Genomic DNA, 16,115 nt, shown 5'->3' with positions numbered 1-16,115 from the left:
TATTCAGTTTCAATTATTTTTTGTGTTTTTACATTGTTTTTATATTGCGTTAGCCTCATAGCATTATTGCCTAAGTCATTTTTTGGCCAAATTGTGATAGGCAATTATGTTATGAGGCTAACGAATTTGGTTTTCTATGTAAACATGCAGTCGACGGACAAGACCGTTATTATTTTTTATAAAGTTTTTATATTTACAATTTCAACTAAATCTGATTTCTGTTTCAACAGTATGATCAGACGAATTTTCAGTGTCCGAATTTTTCAATCCTGTATATGATGTCAGAAAGAACAATCAAATAAAGAATTCTTTTTTTTCTCTGAAATGTATAAAACATTTTATATGAACTACATAGTAAAAGTGAAAGCATATTTAAGTTTTAATAAAAACAAACACAAGTTAGAATCCAAATTGGTTCTAATTCATTCAATAAAGAAAGTAAATATGAACATTTAAAAATTGAATTTCTTAAATTTAGTTTACATAAACAGAGTTAAGTTTCTCAAACGATTATCCTGTAATTCCTGTTATCAGTATTAAGATATGTGGACACAAATGGCACTTTCTCCTAAGAAGGCCGCATTGAGATTTTGTTGTTGTTGTAACTTATATGTTCTTTTGTCACAGATGCAAAAAGCCAAAGTTAGAAAAGTCAGCACAGATCCCCTCACTTCTAATTTACCCAAAGAGCGAAAAGAGCAGCTCTGTGCTTCACTAGGGAATGTTGAACTAATTCTTCTCTACAAAGCTTCTGTTCATGGATATAATGCTTCTACCTTCCACAAGCGATGTGACCGTCAGGGTCCAACTTTACTTGTAGCCTATAACAGATCAGGCTACATCTTTGGTGGATACACTAGTGTAGATTATACTCAAAGCGGACGGGAAATTACAGATGAGGAAGCTTTCCTGTTCAGCTTTCAAGGTGGAGCCACTAGTGTAAATTATACTCAAAGTGGACAGCAAATTACAGATGATGATGAGGAAACTTTGCTGTTCAGGTTTCAAGGTGGAACCTGTAGCTACATCAAAGTTAACGGTGGATATAATGCACGTTACGATGATGCTAAATGGCCCAATTTTGGCCAACAGTTGTACTTTTGCTACAACAACCAACCAGCTGTGCATTATCAACGAGGGGGTGCATTCAACATTAATACCACATCAATGTATGGGAATGACTCTCAACTGAGTGAATGTGAGGTGTATAAAGTGGAACAGGGTAAGTCAATCATCAGCTTTATTACCAACCTATAGGCCTATTCTACACACAAAATCAAGTACAAATATAAATGTTGTCTCTTTAATATAATTAACTTATTTGTTGTCTTTTAACAATACTCCAATAAAAAATTCTATCTTTATTCAACAATTCCCAGAGCCTCAAGTCAGCATTGAGGAGAAACCATGGAGGAATGTTCTGTGGACAACTGAGTATGTTTCTTCTTAATCTCTATTTTGCTCATTTTCTATGGAAAAATGAAATAATAAAACCGATCTGTTGTAGACGAAGAGACGAGCTCATGGGATTGATCAGGAATCATAAACCCCTGATGACGTCTATCAGCCGTGTTCGAATCCTAATGATCGGTCCTGTCGGTGCTGGAAAATCCAGTTTCTTCAACTCCATCAACTCAATCTTCACTGGTCATGTGACCAATAAAGCCATGTCAGGATCTGCAGGCACTAGTCTGACCGTACAGGTACAGATTCAACAGGACTTCAGGACCTGCCTTGGCTTGTGACATAAAACAATTAATGTTCCACAACGAATAATGATTCCTGTTTGTTGGTAGTTTCGCACATACCCAGTGAATGACGGTCGTGAAGGAAAACCATTGCCATTTGTGTTGTGTGACACCATGGGACTCGAGGAACAATCAGGTGCAGGACTGGATATTGATGACATCAGCAGCATTCTTCAAGGTCACATACCAGACCGCTATAAAGTAAGTGAATAGTTTCATGTTTCTGGGCTTGGAAATGTATATTTATTAGTAAAATTGATCTTTCATTTCCATTACTTTAATTCAGTTCAACCCCATGGCACCATTTCAACCGGATGAGCAAAAGGCCTCCAGACCTGCATCTCTACAGGAGAAGATCCACTGTGTGGTGTATGTGATCGACGCCACCAAAATCTCCATCATGTCCAGCAAACTTGAGGAAAAACTCGCTGCCATACGCAAAAAAGTGAACTCACTGGGTAAGTGAACATATTCATTGTTTCCCCTACCATTGTACCAAAGACACCCCCTTAAAACGACCCCCCTGAAAGAATGACAAAAATATATTCCAAAAAATAAATAAATGGACGCACGAGCTACATGTAGTAACTCAAGCGACTATTATTTTCGTGATATAGCAGTTCAGTACACTTGAAATCAAATGAAATCAAATCAAAACACGCTGAAGCACGTGTGACACTGTTTTTTTGCCTATGAGGACACGAATGCATGAACTTCATCTCCAGACTCTAGATCCGCTCTGAAAGTCACTTCGTAAGCAACCGCTTCATTTGGAAAAAAACTATCGTCATGTCACAAACACAGAATAACTCAAAGGTCATCACGGCAACCCGTCAAAATAAAAGTTCGGTTTAACTTGACAAATATATTACTGTAGTACAGTAGAATTTAGATACGTCTCAATGTAATAATAATACTGACACTAATACAAATAAATGATCATCAAAACGTAATTTTTTTTTTAAGGAATAGTCAATTTTTCTTCCATATTTTCTTTTTAACTGTAAAGCCCATTGTGCTGCACGCTGTTTGACAAAAAGTTTGTTTAATTTCATATGATTAAAAGAAATGTAATTCATTTTTTATGTCTTCATTTGATTACCAGAGAAAACACAACACCGAATTTGTGTGAAAAAAAAAACATTTTATAGAATTTTTAAATATTGTATACGTTTAATAATTGTTTATAATAAAAGTCTCATGATTTCAATTAATTAGACATGATTTTTGATTACTAAAAATTTCACACCACGTATCCGTAACACACCCGCTCCGTGACACTATTTTCAGGGGATCTACCACCCTCCCTGAAAAAAATCCTAGGGGAAACACTGGATTAGTCACATGATTGGCATAAATATCAAAGTAGGTTGTACATTGAGCTACCTGATAGTTGCATGTGACACATCTCAACATTTTCAGGCATCGCTCAGATCGTCTTGATGACAAAAGTAGATGAAGCATGTCCTCTAGTGGAGGAAGATCTTCAAAGCCTTTATGTCAGTTCCTACATCAAGACGAAGGTGAGACATGGTCACATGATCACATGAGCTGTTCCCACAGGACTCAGAGTGACTGAGATGTTGCATTGTCTCTGCAGGTGCAGGAGGTGAGCTCTCGGTTAGGTGTGCCGGTGTCTTGTGTGTTACCGGTGAAGAACTACAGTCAGGAGCTGGAGCTGGAGCTCAACTGTGACGTCCTGCTTCTCACGGCGCTACAGCAGATGCTCCGCTTTGCAGACGACTATTTTGATGATATACGTCCTGTGGAGGGCAACCCTATATAAGGTTTTTTCTCAGTTCTTGTGGCTGATACCAGATTTGAAAATGGCCAAATCGAAAGCTCTGCGAATCATTTACATAGCGTAAGGAAAGCTGATCACTATACCTCCAAACTAGTTGCTTTTCGGCGAAATTTGGCGTTTTTATTCAAAATATGCATTTATGTGAATCGTGTAGATACAAATTTTTTTTAGGGGGTGTTCAAGGTGAAATTACAGGCACAATAAACCTCACAAGAATCGGAAATGTGTCTTTTAGCCAATCAGAATCATTGTCTACTGTTCCGTAGATTAAAACTTTTCGCAATAGAGTATTTGCATTTGACCTTCACCTTGGTCATATATCATGTAATAAGCTGCCGCTTGGGTGTCATGTGGGGCAGAGGATGTCTCTAGTATTTTCCAATCAGCACGCACACTGGAGTCTTTGCTTTAAACAGAAACACAGGCTTTGGCATATTATGTAAGGTTGAATCAGGGCTGAGGTGCAGATGGAGCTGGTCCTGGCTAAAGGTTGAGGCAAAAGCAGAGGTGAGGGGCGTCCAGCACAGGTTCTCGCGGTCACAGTATTATTTTTTTTTTATAAAATTTTTGTTATGAATTTCATTCATAAACATGCCATTTTTACCTTTTGTGAGTTTGCAGGTCTGTGATCTGAACACTCATCATTTGCTTTTATGCAGAAACATTCAGTACTTTTATACTCATATTTCATTGAGCTGTGAAAAGTTTAATGTTTCTTTTTTTTAATAATAAGTTACAGTGAGTACACTTTTTATTTTTATTTTTTATTTCAATTTGTGTAATTTCTCTGTACTTTTTACGCTTGATCTTCAAGACTGATGTTCTATAATTCTTCACTTTTGTTTTGATTTGTGGGCTATTGTGACTTTACACTCTGTATGAGGACTAATAAAGTTTGACTATTTTGTAGGCCTACTATGTATTTGGCATTAATGTATACTAGATAGTTTAAGACAAAAATGTAGCACAGATTGTTTACATAGACTAGTTGACTCAGTTAAAAATATCATTCATATTTGCTAAAGTAAACAAAAGAGTCAAAATGCCTCCAAGATGGGTGAAAATCTGCTACCCACCTTAATTTTAATGGAAAAACGGGTGCGATTAGTCAATTAAATGTGCGAGGCATCTGGTGTCATCCTCTTCCAGTTATTAAAGCTGTACGATAACAGCCCGTTATGTTGCTATTCATTTTCAACTCTTAGTTTTAAGTCTATAACACGAAAAGATCAATGATAATTTTCAAACAACTACAACATAGAAAATCATCTCTGGCCTGGGGACTCATTTTAGTGCTTTTAGATTTGAGTGCAGCGTTCGACACTGTTGATGGCATTCTGTTGTCACGCCTTGTACAGTGTGGGCATCCCAGGAAGTGCCCTTATCTGGTTTAAATAGTCTTAGTAACAGAACCTTTTCAGTAGTCATTGGAGGCTACAGTCAGGAGCTGGAGCTGGAGCTGGAGCTGGAGCTCAGCTGTGACGTCCTGCTTCTCACCGCGCTACAGCAGATGCTCATCTTTGCAGATAACTATCTGGATGATGTTGGTCCTGTGTAGAGCAACCTTTTTTAACATGCTTTTCGTTGAGTTTTTCCTCAGTTCCGGCTAAAATGCAGCCATATCGTTACATTGGCTTTGAATAGCATATAGTTGCCATAATGTATTTTTAAGACAGACAATTGGTGTATTACTTGTATTACACTTATTTATTGTGGCTTAATTAATGCAAGAATGGTGTAAGATCAGTATCTTATCAAGTTTACAGTATAATATTACAAATTAGGACTTTCACACTGTTCTAAAGAAATGCAACTTTCCATGAGTAAAGTCCATTTTGGAATGAGCCATTCCTTATATTTAAAAGCAAAAACTGTATGTATGGCTTCCTGATCACTATTAAATATTATGACACTGGGTTAATGTGCGGTATCACCCTGGAGGCCTGTATGATGCTTCTTTTTGAAGTATCAAGTGCTTATTTTTCTCTACTCTTGACACCATCAGAGGTAATTTGGCCAAGGTTATGCCCAGATTTATCCTTCATTTGCAACATTTGCATCCTTCATGTCAATTAATTCTTATGGTACTTTCTGGATATAATCCCAAACTGACTTGATTGTAAGATGCCAAAAATGACCAAGATACAACAACTTTGTTTAGCATATCAAAATGTTTTTAATATATTTTACTGTCCAACAGGTGTCATGTATGTTACGACCCTTCACTGTTTTTAAAAGTCTACGGAGTTAGAAGGGAAACATTAGGCCACCCGTCAACAACTATTACCATTAAAACACTGGGAAAATGAATGAGACCATCACGAAGTAGCAGAAAATGTAAACATTTATTATGTGTAAGAACCTGCTAAAAGATATATCGATAGGCCTATATAATGGTACATATAGAGAGAGAAGAACAAAAAAACAATTGAGGCAACATTAATTAATATTTACAATGAAAGTGAAAGATCACAGGAAAAACCAGCAAATTATATTATACCAGACCTGGAAAGGAAGAAAAAAAAGGGAATAATTGGACAGTGCCAACACAAAGAAAAGAATAAAACAGAAGGAATCTTTCTAACCCATTTCAACTAATCTAATACAAAAGAAAAAGGTAGAAAGAAAAAGTCTTCAACGTCCTAGACGTCGTATACTTCCCTACTCTACCTATCAAAACAAAAATTACAATGAATGGCACATGCCCCTAAACCTAGTGGGTCTAAACAAAATACATAAAACCTAAGTGTGTGCGATGTAAGTCACTTGACATAACTCCCTTTTACCTCTATCCAGCCCAAAACACAGCGTTACCGCTCTCAAATATTCAATAATAAAGGAAACAGGACAGCAAAGTAACTTAATCTCACATGAGAATTAAAGCACACTAACAAAGCTTATAAGTTCTAACACAAATTGAATCAAACAAAAACAAACCAAGTATAACAGAAAAAACAAGAAAAAAAACAAGCGCACAAACAGGTCAAGTTCACACCTGGCTTCCGGTAACCGTACAACAGGGCCGTGCACAGACATTTTGAGGGGCAGTGGCTTAAACCAAAAAATGGGGCACTATAAGGAGTTTGAATGAGGCAGTATCATCTTAATACAGAAAATTAAAAACAACTCTTTTATATGGGCAATAAGATTACAATTAGGATTTAGTGCACAATCAAGTTATGTTGTTATAATTACTCTTCCAATTAAATAATTCAATGTCAATGCCAGTTTAACTGTCTGATGCTCAGTGGGCTCTCACTCTCTGAGCTGCCTCATCCTATGGAAGTAGTATAGACATTTAATTTAATATTATACAGTTAAAGTATAAATTGAAATGATATACAGGTTACAACAGTTATAAAGTCACACCGGGGTAAAATGCGCATTTGACTTAATTCTCTTTTATACCACTCGATGGCACAAATTCTGCTCAGCACTTTTTTTTCATAAACGCTTTTGATGATGGACTTGGAAATTTGGCTGATCATTGACTTGATCAAGGTTGATTCTGTGCTAATTTAATCTACTATTTTATATATTTTATGTTTTAGACTTATGTAGCAATTTAAATACAAAGATCTCAAGAATCTTGTTTCTGTATTTTTAAAATGAAAATTATGACAGATAGCCTATATTTATTAAACATTTATTATTTAATTTATCAAAATAACTCAAATTGATGATCAATCAATTAATATAAACTTTGCTAAAGTCATTTGGTTTGAACAATATACTTGGGTTACAGATGGAGTTTTTTTTTTTTTTTTTTTTTTTTAGTTTCTCATCCACTGCAAAAAGTTTTTGCTGCGTTCACCCCTCATTTTCCTCCAGCAAAACAGGACGGCTGCGTTTGCATGATGAGACTGAGATGTTGTTTTGTCTCTGAAGGTGCAGGAGGTGAGCTCTCGGTTAGGTGTGCCCGGCGTCTTGTGTGTTACCGGTGAAGAACTACAGTCAGGAGCTGGAGCTGGAGAGTCAGATGGTAACCCAAAGGCTATGGGTTCAATTCTCAATACTGGCAGGAAATGACTGAGGTGCCCATGAGCGAGGCACCTAACCCCCAATCGCTCGCCGGGTGCCTCTGTGAATGCCTGCCCACTGCTCTGGGTGTGTGTGTCCTGTCACGGTTTGCAGTGTTTGTGTTCACTACTCGTAACTTGGATGGGTTAAATGCAGAGGACAAATTCTGAGTATGGGTTCCCATACTTTGCATTCACATGTCACTTTCACTTTTAACAGTGATGTCCTGCTTCTCACCGCTCAACTTTGCAGATGACTGATCTGGATGATGTTTGTCATGTGGAGAACACCTTCCTAATAAATCGCTGCTGTTGGAGATTTTTCTTTTGGGGCTGTAATGGTTTTAAATTTCCTGAGTGTTAATGAATGATTGTGTTACTGTCTTTTTACCAAAGGCATGTATGATGCTCTGTTCTAGTATTTTCCTTTGCTAACAAGATTCATTGAAATTTAATTTGGACAGTTTTCTTAAATATAATTATCAGATTACAGAAAGACGTTGATATTAAATTGATCACGGTAAAGCAGAAAGTGTTACAACCATACCTGTTCTCCCCTACTATTCCTTTCTTTATATGTACTGCACCTTTAAATCCTATGAGGTTCAGTGTCAACGTCACTATTGTAAAAAAAAAAAAAAATCTCCAAGAGATGAGTGCTCTCATAGAGACGTTTTTTTATATAACAGTAATATCACCATCAGAAACACGCCAATGCAAATATCAGTGTAGTTAGAGCGTTGCTCGTCTCGGGTCGAAGTCCACAAAAGAAGCAGCATTTCGAAGTTTCTAGCAAAGAGCGAGTGTTCTACGAAACGTAAGTTCCAGTATGTAAGATTAGCCTGTAATTCCTGTTATCAGTATTGATACACAAATGGCACTTTCTCCTAGAAAAGTGCTTTTTGTAACTTATATGTTCTTTTGTCACAGATGCAAAAAGCCAAAGTTAGAAAAGTCAGCACAGATCCCCTCACTTCTAATTTACCCGAAGAGCGAAAAGAGCAGCTCTGTGCTTCACTAGGAAATGTTGAACTGACTCTTCTCTACAAAGCTTCTGTTCATGGATATAATGCTTCTGCTTTTCATCAGCGATGTGACCGTCAGGGTCCAACTTTACTTGTAGCCTATAACAGATCAGGCTACATCTTTGGTGGATACACTAGTGTAGATTATGCTCAAAGTGGACAGCAAATTACAGATGAGGAAGCTTTCCTGTTCAGCTTTCAAGGTGGAACCTGTAGCTACATCAAAGTTAACGGTGGATATAATGCACGTTACGATGATGCTAAATGGCCCAATTTTGGCCAACAGTTGTACTTTTGCTACAATAACCAACCAGCTGTGCATTATCAAGGAGAGGGTGCATTCAACATTAAAACCGCATCAATGTATGGGAATGACTCTCAACTGAGTGAATGTGAGGTGTATAAAGTGGAACAGGGTAAGTCAATCATCAGCTTTATTACCAACCTATAGGCCTATTCTACACTCAAAATCAAGTAAAACATTTTTTTTTGTCTCTTTAATATAATGAACTTATTTGTTGTCTTTTAACAATACTCCAATAAAAAATTCTATCTTTATTCAACAATTCCCAGAGCCTCAAGTCAGCATTGAGGAGAAACCATGGAGGAATATTATGTGGACAGCTGAGTATGTTTCTTCTTAATCTCTGTTTTGTTAATTTCCTATGGAAAAATGAAATGATAAAACCGATCTGTTGTAGACGAAGAGACGAGGTCATGGGATTGATCAGGAATCATAAACCCCTGATGACGTCTATCAGCCGTGTTCGAATCCTAATGATCGGTCCTGTAGGTGCTGGAAAATCCAGTTTCTTCAACTCCATCAACTCAATCTTCACTGGTCATGTGACCAATAAAGCCATGTCAGGATCTGCAGGCACTAGTCTGACCGTACAGGTACAGATTCAACAGGACTTCAGGACCTGCCTTGGCTTGTGACATAAAACAATTAATGTTCCACAACGAATAATGATTCCTGTTTGTTGGTAGTTTCGCACATACCCAGTGAATGACGGTCGTGAAGGAAAACCATTGCCATTTGTGTTGTGTGACACCATGGGACTCGAGGAACAATCAGGTGCAGGACTGGATATTGATGACATCAGCAGCATTCTTCAAGGTCACGTACCAGACCGCTATAAAGTAAGTGAATAGTTTAATGTTTCTGGGCTTGGAAATGTATATTTATTAGTCAAATTGATCTTTCATTTCCATTACTTTCAATTCAGTTCAACCCCATGGCACCATTTCAACCGGATGAGCAAAAGGCCTCCAGACCTGCATCTCTACAGGAGAAGATTCACTGTGTGGTGTATGTGATCGACGCCACCAAAATCTCCCTCATGTCCAGCAAACTAGAGGAAAAACTCGCTGCCATACGCAGAAAAGTGAACTCACTGGGTAAGTAAACATATTCAGTGTTTCCCCTACCATTGTTTTTTTTGGGGGGGCCCGCCCCCTCAAAACGAACCCCCCTGTGATATAGCAGTTCAGTACACTTCAAATCAAATCAAATCAGATCAGATCAAAACACGCTGAAGCACGTGTGACACTGTTTTTTTGCCTATGAGGACACGAATGCATGAACTTCATCTCCAGACTCTAGATCCGCTCTGAAAGTCACTTCGTAAGCAACCGCTTCATTTGAAAAAAAAAACTATCGTCATGTCACAAACACAGAATAACTCAAAGGTCATCACGGCAACCCGTCAAAATAAAAGTTCGGTTTAACTTGACAAATATATTACTGTAGTACAGTAGAATTTAGATACGTCTCAATGTAATAATAATACTGACACTAATACAAATAAATTATCATCAAAACGTAATTTTTTTTTAAGGAATAGTCAATTTTTCTTCCATATTTTCTTTTTAACAGTAAAGCCCATTGTGCTGCACGCTGTTTGACAAAAAGTTTGTTTAATTTCATATGATTAAAAGAAATGTAATTAATGTTTTACGTCTTCATTTGATTACCAGAGAGAACACAACACCGAATTTGTGTGAAAAAAAACATTCTATAGAATTATTTTTAAATAGGGATGCACCGATGCATCGGCTGAACATCGGTAACGGCCGATATTTGCCTCGTTAACTGCCATCGGCCATCGGGAAATAAAAATGACATTCGCCGATGTCACATGGGCGTCAGTTTGGTTTGATATGCTGGGGACAGAGACGCATTCGGAAGTGCATTTTCAGAAGTGCTGGGTACAATGACGCATTTATTTATTTATTTTCTATGAGAAAACTCCTTTTCTCGAGAAAAGAACGACCATGGTGTGTAGCAGAAGAAGCGGCGGAGTATGCACGATCCGCGAGTGCTGAAGACGTTCTGCACGGCTTTGATGGGTGCGCAGGAGGACACAAATGGGCGGCGACTGCTTCTTCCAGTGGCGGGAGCTTTTCCCTCAGCGCCGTCAACAGATAGAGCGTTAACTGTACACACCGCCGCCGACTTGAGCTGCAAAGAAACTCTGGCCTCCCTGTCAAGGACTCTTGTCAAAAAGTACGGGGAAGCTTGACCGCTCTGAATAGTGAGTGAGAGCGCGCGCGCGGTCGGGGCTCTCTCTCTCTCTCTCTCTCTCGCAGAAGAGCGCGTGCGCGCTTAAAATTTAATATTTTGGTATGAACATTCACCCGTGTTTTTTCCCTCATAAATGCGAACACGAAAAATAAAATGAATATTATAATGTTTTTTTTGTTGGGTCAGACAATGATTACCAAATTTCTCTCTCATATTGCTCTTCATAACAACTGAAAAAGAACTTATAAATAAGGTTATAACTGTCAACCAGAAAGTGACATTAAAGGTTTTTTTTGTTTCATAAATTGGTCTGATTGAATTTGTGCTCATTCTAGGATAGTGTGATCAAGAGCCGAAAGACTTGTATGTTTCCGTGGCACAAAAGAAGGAATAAATAACAAAAAGAAAAAACATCGGCATCGGCATCGGCCATCGGCCAAGTTGTTATGTTAAACATCGGTATCGGTATCGGCCCAGAATTTCCCAATCGGTGCATCCCTATTTTTAAATATTGTATACGTTTAAAATTGTTTATAATAAAAGTCTCATGATTTCAATTAATTAGACATGATTTTTGATTACTAAAAATTTTACACCACGTATCCGTAACACACCCGCTCCGTGACACTATTTTCAGGGGATCTACCACCCTCCCTGAAAAAAATCTTAGGGGAAACACTGATATTAATGCCAATCATGTGACTAATCCAAAGTAGGATGTACATTGAGCAACCTGATAGTTGCATGTGACACATCTCAACATTTTCAGGCATCGCTCAGATTGTCTTGATGACAAAAGTAGATGAAGCATGTCCTCTAGTGGAGGAAGATCTTCAGAGCCTTTATGTCAGTTCCTACATCAAGACGAAGGTGAGACATGGTCACATGATCACATGAGCTGTTCCCACAGGACTCCGAGTGACTGAGATGTTGTTTTGTCTCTGCAGGTTCAGGAGGTGAGCTCTCGGTTAGGTGTGCCGGTGTCTTGTGTGTTACCGGTGAAGAACTACAGTCAGGAGCTGGAGCTGGAGCTCAACTGTGACGTCCTGCTTCTCACGGCGCTACAGCAGATGCTCCGCTTTGCAGACGACTATTTTGATGATATACGTCCTGTGGAGGGCAACCCTATATAAGGTTTTTTCTCAGTTCTTGTGGCTGATACCAGATTTGAAAATGGCCAAATCGAAAGCTCTGCGAATCATTTACATAGCGTAAGGAAAGCTGATCACTATACCTCCAAACTAGTTGCTTTTCGGCGAAATTTGGCGTTTTTATTCAAAATATGCATTTATGTGAATCGTGTAGATACAAATTTTTTTTAGGGGGTGTTCAAGGTGAAATTACAGGCACAATAAACCTCACAAGAATCGGAAATGTGTCTTTTAGCCAATCAGAATCATTGTCTACTGTTCCGTAGATTAAAACTTTTCGCAATAGAGTATTTGCATTTGACCGTCACCTTGGTCATATATCATGTAATATGCTGCCGCTTGGGTGTCATGTAGGGCAGAGGATGTCTCTAGTATTTTCCAATCAGCACGCACACTGGAGTCTTTGCTTTAAACAGAAACACAGGCTTTGGCATATTATGTAAGGTTGAATCAGGGCTGAGGTGCAGATGGAGCTGGTCCTGGCTAAAGGTTGAGGCAAAAGCAGAGGTGAGGGGCGTCCAGCACAGGTTCTCGCGGTCACAGTATTATTTTTTTTTATAAAATTTTTGTTATGAATTTCATTCATAAACATGCCATTTTTATCTTTTGTGAGTTTGCAGGTCTGTGATCTGGACACTCATCATTTGCTTTTATGCAGAAACATTCAGTACTTTTATACTCATATTTCATTGAGCTGTGAAAAGTTTAATGTTTCTTTTTTTTAATAATAAGTTACAGTGAGTACACTTTTTATTTTTATTTTTTATTTCAATTTGTGTAATTTCTCTGTACTTTTTACGCTTGATCTTCAAGACTGATGTTCTATAATTCTTCACTTTTGTTTTGATTTGTGGGCTATTGTGACTTTACACTCTGTATGAGGACTAATAAAGTTTGACTATTTTGTAGGCCTACTATGTATGTATTTGGCATTAATGTCTACTAGATAGTTTAAGACAAAAATGTAGCACAGATTGTTTACATAGACTAGTTGACTCAATTAAAAATATCATTAATATTTGCTAAAGTAAACAAAAGAGTCAAAATGCCTCCAAGATGGGTGAAAATCTGCTACCCACCTTAATTTTAACGGAAAAACGGGTGTGATTAGTCAATTAAATGTGCGAGGCATCTGGTGTCATCCTCTTCCTCATGTTGCTATTCATTTTCAACTCTTAGTTTTAAGTCTATTACACGAAAAGATCAATGATAATTTTCAAACAACTACAACATAGAATATTATCTCTGGGGACTCAGTCATTTTAGTGCTTTTAGATTTGAGTGCAGCGTTCGACACTGTTGATGGCATTCTGTTTTCACGACTTGTACAGTGTGGGCATCCGAGGAAGTGCCCTTATCTGGTTTAAATAGTCTTAGTAACAGAACCTTTTCAGTAGTCATTGGAGGCTACAGTCAGGAGCTGGAGCTGGAGCTCAACTGTGACTTCCTGCTTCTCACCGTTCTACAGCAGATGCTCATCTTTGCAGACGACTATCTGGATGATGTTGGTCCTGTGTAGAGCAACCTTTTTTAACATGCTTTTCGTTTAGTTTTTCCTCAGTTCCGGCTAAAATGCAGCCATATCGTTACATTGGCTTTGAATAGCATATAGGTGGCTTAGTTGCCATAATGTATTTTTAAGCCAGACAATTGGTGTATTACTTGTATTACACTTATTTACTGTGGCTTAATTAATGAAAGAATGGTGTAAGATCAGTATCTTATCAAGTTTACAGTATAATATTACAAATTAGGACTTTCACACTGTTCTAAAGAAATGCAACTTTCCATGAGTAAAGTCCATTTTGGAATGAGCCATTCCTTATATTTAAAAGCAAAAACTGTATGTATGGCTTCCTGATCACTATTAAATATTATGACACTGGGTTAATGTGCGGTATCACCCTGGAGGCCTGTATGATGCTTCTTTTTGAAGTATCAAGTGCTTATTTTTCTCTACTCTTGACACCATCAGAGGTAATTTGGCCAAGGTTATACCCAGATTTATCCTTCATTTGCAACATTTGCATCCTTCATGTCAATGAACTATTATGTTACTTTCTGGATATAATCCCAAACTGACTTGATTGTAAGATGGCAAAAATTACCAAGATACAACAACTTTGTTTAGCATATCAAAATGTTTTAAATATATTTTACTGTCCAACAGGTGTCATGTATGTTACGACCCTTCACTGTTTTTAAAAGTCTACGGAGTTAGAAGGGAAACATTAGGCCACCCGTCAACAACTATTACCATTAAAACACTGGGAAAATGAATGAGACCATTGCGAAGTAGCAGAAAATGTAAACATTTATTATGTGTAAGAACCTGCTAAAAGATATATCGATAGGCCTATATAATGGTACATATAGAGAGAGAAGAACAAAAAAACAATTGAGGCAACATTAATTAATATTTACAATGAAAATGAAAGATCACAGGAAAAACCAGCAAATTACATTATACCAGACCTGGAAAGAAAAAAAAGGGAATAATTGGACAGTGCCAACACAAAGAAAAGAATAAAACAGAAGGAATCTTTCTAACCCATTTCAACTAATCTAATACAAAAGAAAAAGGTAGAAAGAGAAAGTCTTCAACGTCCTAGACGTCGTATACTTCCCTACTCTACCTATCAAAACCAAAATTACAATGAATGGCACATGCCCCTAAACCTAGTGGGTCTAAACAAAATACATAAAACCTAAGTGTGTGCGATGTAAGTCACTTGACATAACTCCCTTTTACCTCTATCCAGCCCAAAACACAGCGTTACCGCTCTCAAATATTCAATAATAAAGGAAACAGGACAGCAAAGTAACTTAATCTCACATGAGAATTAAAGCACACTAACAAAGCTTAATAAGTTCTAACACAAATTGAATCAAACAAAAACAAACCAAGTATAACAGAAAAAACAAGAAAAAAAACAAGCGCACAAACAGGTCAAGTTCACACCTGGCTTCCGGTAACCGTACAACAGGGCCGTGCACAGACATTTTGAGGGGCAGTGGCTTAAACCAAAAAAGGGGGCACTATAAGGAGTTTGAATGAGGCAGTATCATCTTAATACAGAGAATTAAAAACAACTCTTTTATATGGGCAATAAGATTACAATTAGGATTTAGTGCAAAATCAAGTTATGTTGTTATAATTACTCTTCCAATTAAATAATTCAATGGCAATGCCAGTTTAACTGTCTGATGATGGGCTCTCACTCTCTGAGCTGCCTCATCCTATGGAAGTATATAGACATTTAATTTAATATTATACAGTTAAAGTATAAATTGAAATGATATACAGGTTACAACAGTTATAAAGTCACACCGGGGTAAAATGCGCATTTGACTTAATTCTCTTTTATACCACTCGATGGCACAAATTCTGCTCAGCACTTTTTTCATAAACGCTTTTGATGATGGACTTGGAAATTTGGCTGATCATTGACTTGATCAAGGTTGATTCTGTGCTAATTTAATCTAATATTTGATATATATATATTTTATGTTTTAGACTTATGTAGCAATTTAAATACAAAGATCTCAAGAATCTTGTTTCTGTATTTTTAAAATGAAAATTATGACAGATAGCCTATATCTATTGAACAAACATTTATTATTTAATTTATCAAAATAACTCAAATTGATGATCAATCAATTAATATAAACTTTGCTAAAGTCATTTGGTTTGAACAAGTATCAACTTAGACATTATTAAAAGCATATTAATTTAGCTTAAGTATTTTTTATCAATACTGTGTGTCCAGTCTTACCATGCTGGTTTTACCCTGTGTGTACCTCCTTGCCACCTCATACATTAATACGATTTTTAAACAAA

The 16,115-nt window shown here is 37.2% G+C and overlaps 2 protein-coding genes across 5 annotated transcripts in view; both read left to right on the top strand.

Moving 5' to 3' along the window:
- LOC309475893 (interferon-induced protein 44-like) overlaps window positions 1–4,467 on the top strand; it is a 49,918-nt gene extending 45,451 nt beyond the window's left edge. For 2 of the 4 annotated variants that reach the window (XM_082138866.1, XM_082138865.1), the window contains exons 5-9: window positions 1,508–1,703; window positions 1,797–1,949; window positions 2,035–2,206; window positions 3,171–3,271; window positions 3,349–4,467. In XM_082138866.1, coding sequence (XP_081994992.1) covers window positions 1,508–1,703; window positions 1,797–1,949; window positions 2,035–2,206; window positions 3,171–3,271; window positions 3,349–3,534 — 808 coding nt within the window. In that variant the 3' untranslated portion in view covers window positions 3,535–4,467. Of the gene's footprint in view, window positions 1–453; window positions 926–1,009; window positions 1,223–1,379; window positions 1,435–1,507; window positions 1,704–1,796; window positions 1,950–2,034; window positions 2,207–3,170; window positions 3,272–3,348 lie in introns of those variants that run through there. The other 2 variants (XM_082138868.1, XM_082138864.1) reach the window with 2 other exon arrangements.
- A 2,935-nt stretch (window positions 4,468–7,402) lies between these two features.
- LOC309475898 (interferon-induced protein 44-like) lies at window positions 7,403–13,188 on the top strand. The gene is made up of 8 exons (XM_082138876.1): window positions 7,403–8,388; window positions 8,502–9,012; window positions 9,170–9,224; window positions 9,298–9,493; window positions 9,587–9,739; window positions 9,826–9,997; window positions 11,893–11,993; window positions 12,071–13,188. Exons 2-8 carry the CDS (start codon window positions 8,502–8,504, stop codon window positions 12,254–12,256), a joined length of 1,374 nt encoding a protein of 457 aa, XP_081995002.1. The 5' UTR covers window positions 7,403–8,388; the 3' UTR covers window positions 12,257–13,188.
- The last annotated feature ends 2,927 nt before the right edge of the window (window positions 13,189–16,115 follow it).

This window comes from Leuciscus leuciscus (assembly GCF_965113295.1).
Source record: "Leuciscus leuciscus genome assembly, chromosome: 15".
NCBI lineage: Eukaryota > Metazoa > Chordata > Actinopteri > Cypriniformes > Leuciscidae > Leuciscus > Leuciscus leuciscus.
Note: the sequence above shows the minus strand (reverse complement) of the source record. Positions and strands in the feature narration are given on the sequence as shown.

Bases quoted from the DNA above. Each gene is read 5' to 3' on its own strand.
- LOC309475898 (XM_082138876.1), top strand. From the start codon at position 8,502: ATGCAAAAAGCCAAAGTTAGAAAAGTCAGCACAGATCCCCTCACTTCT. The intron at 9,225-9,297 runs GTATGTTTCTTC...GATCTGTTGTAG, and splicing joins AATATTATGTGGACAGCTGA to ACGAAGAGACGAGGTCATGG. The intron at 9,494-9,586 runs GTACAGATTCAA...GTTTGTTGGTAG, and splicing joins GCACTAGTCTGACCGTACAG to TTTCGCACATACCCAGTGAA.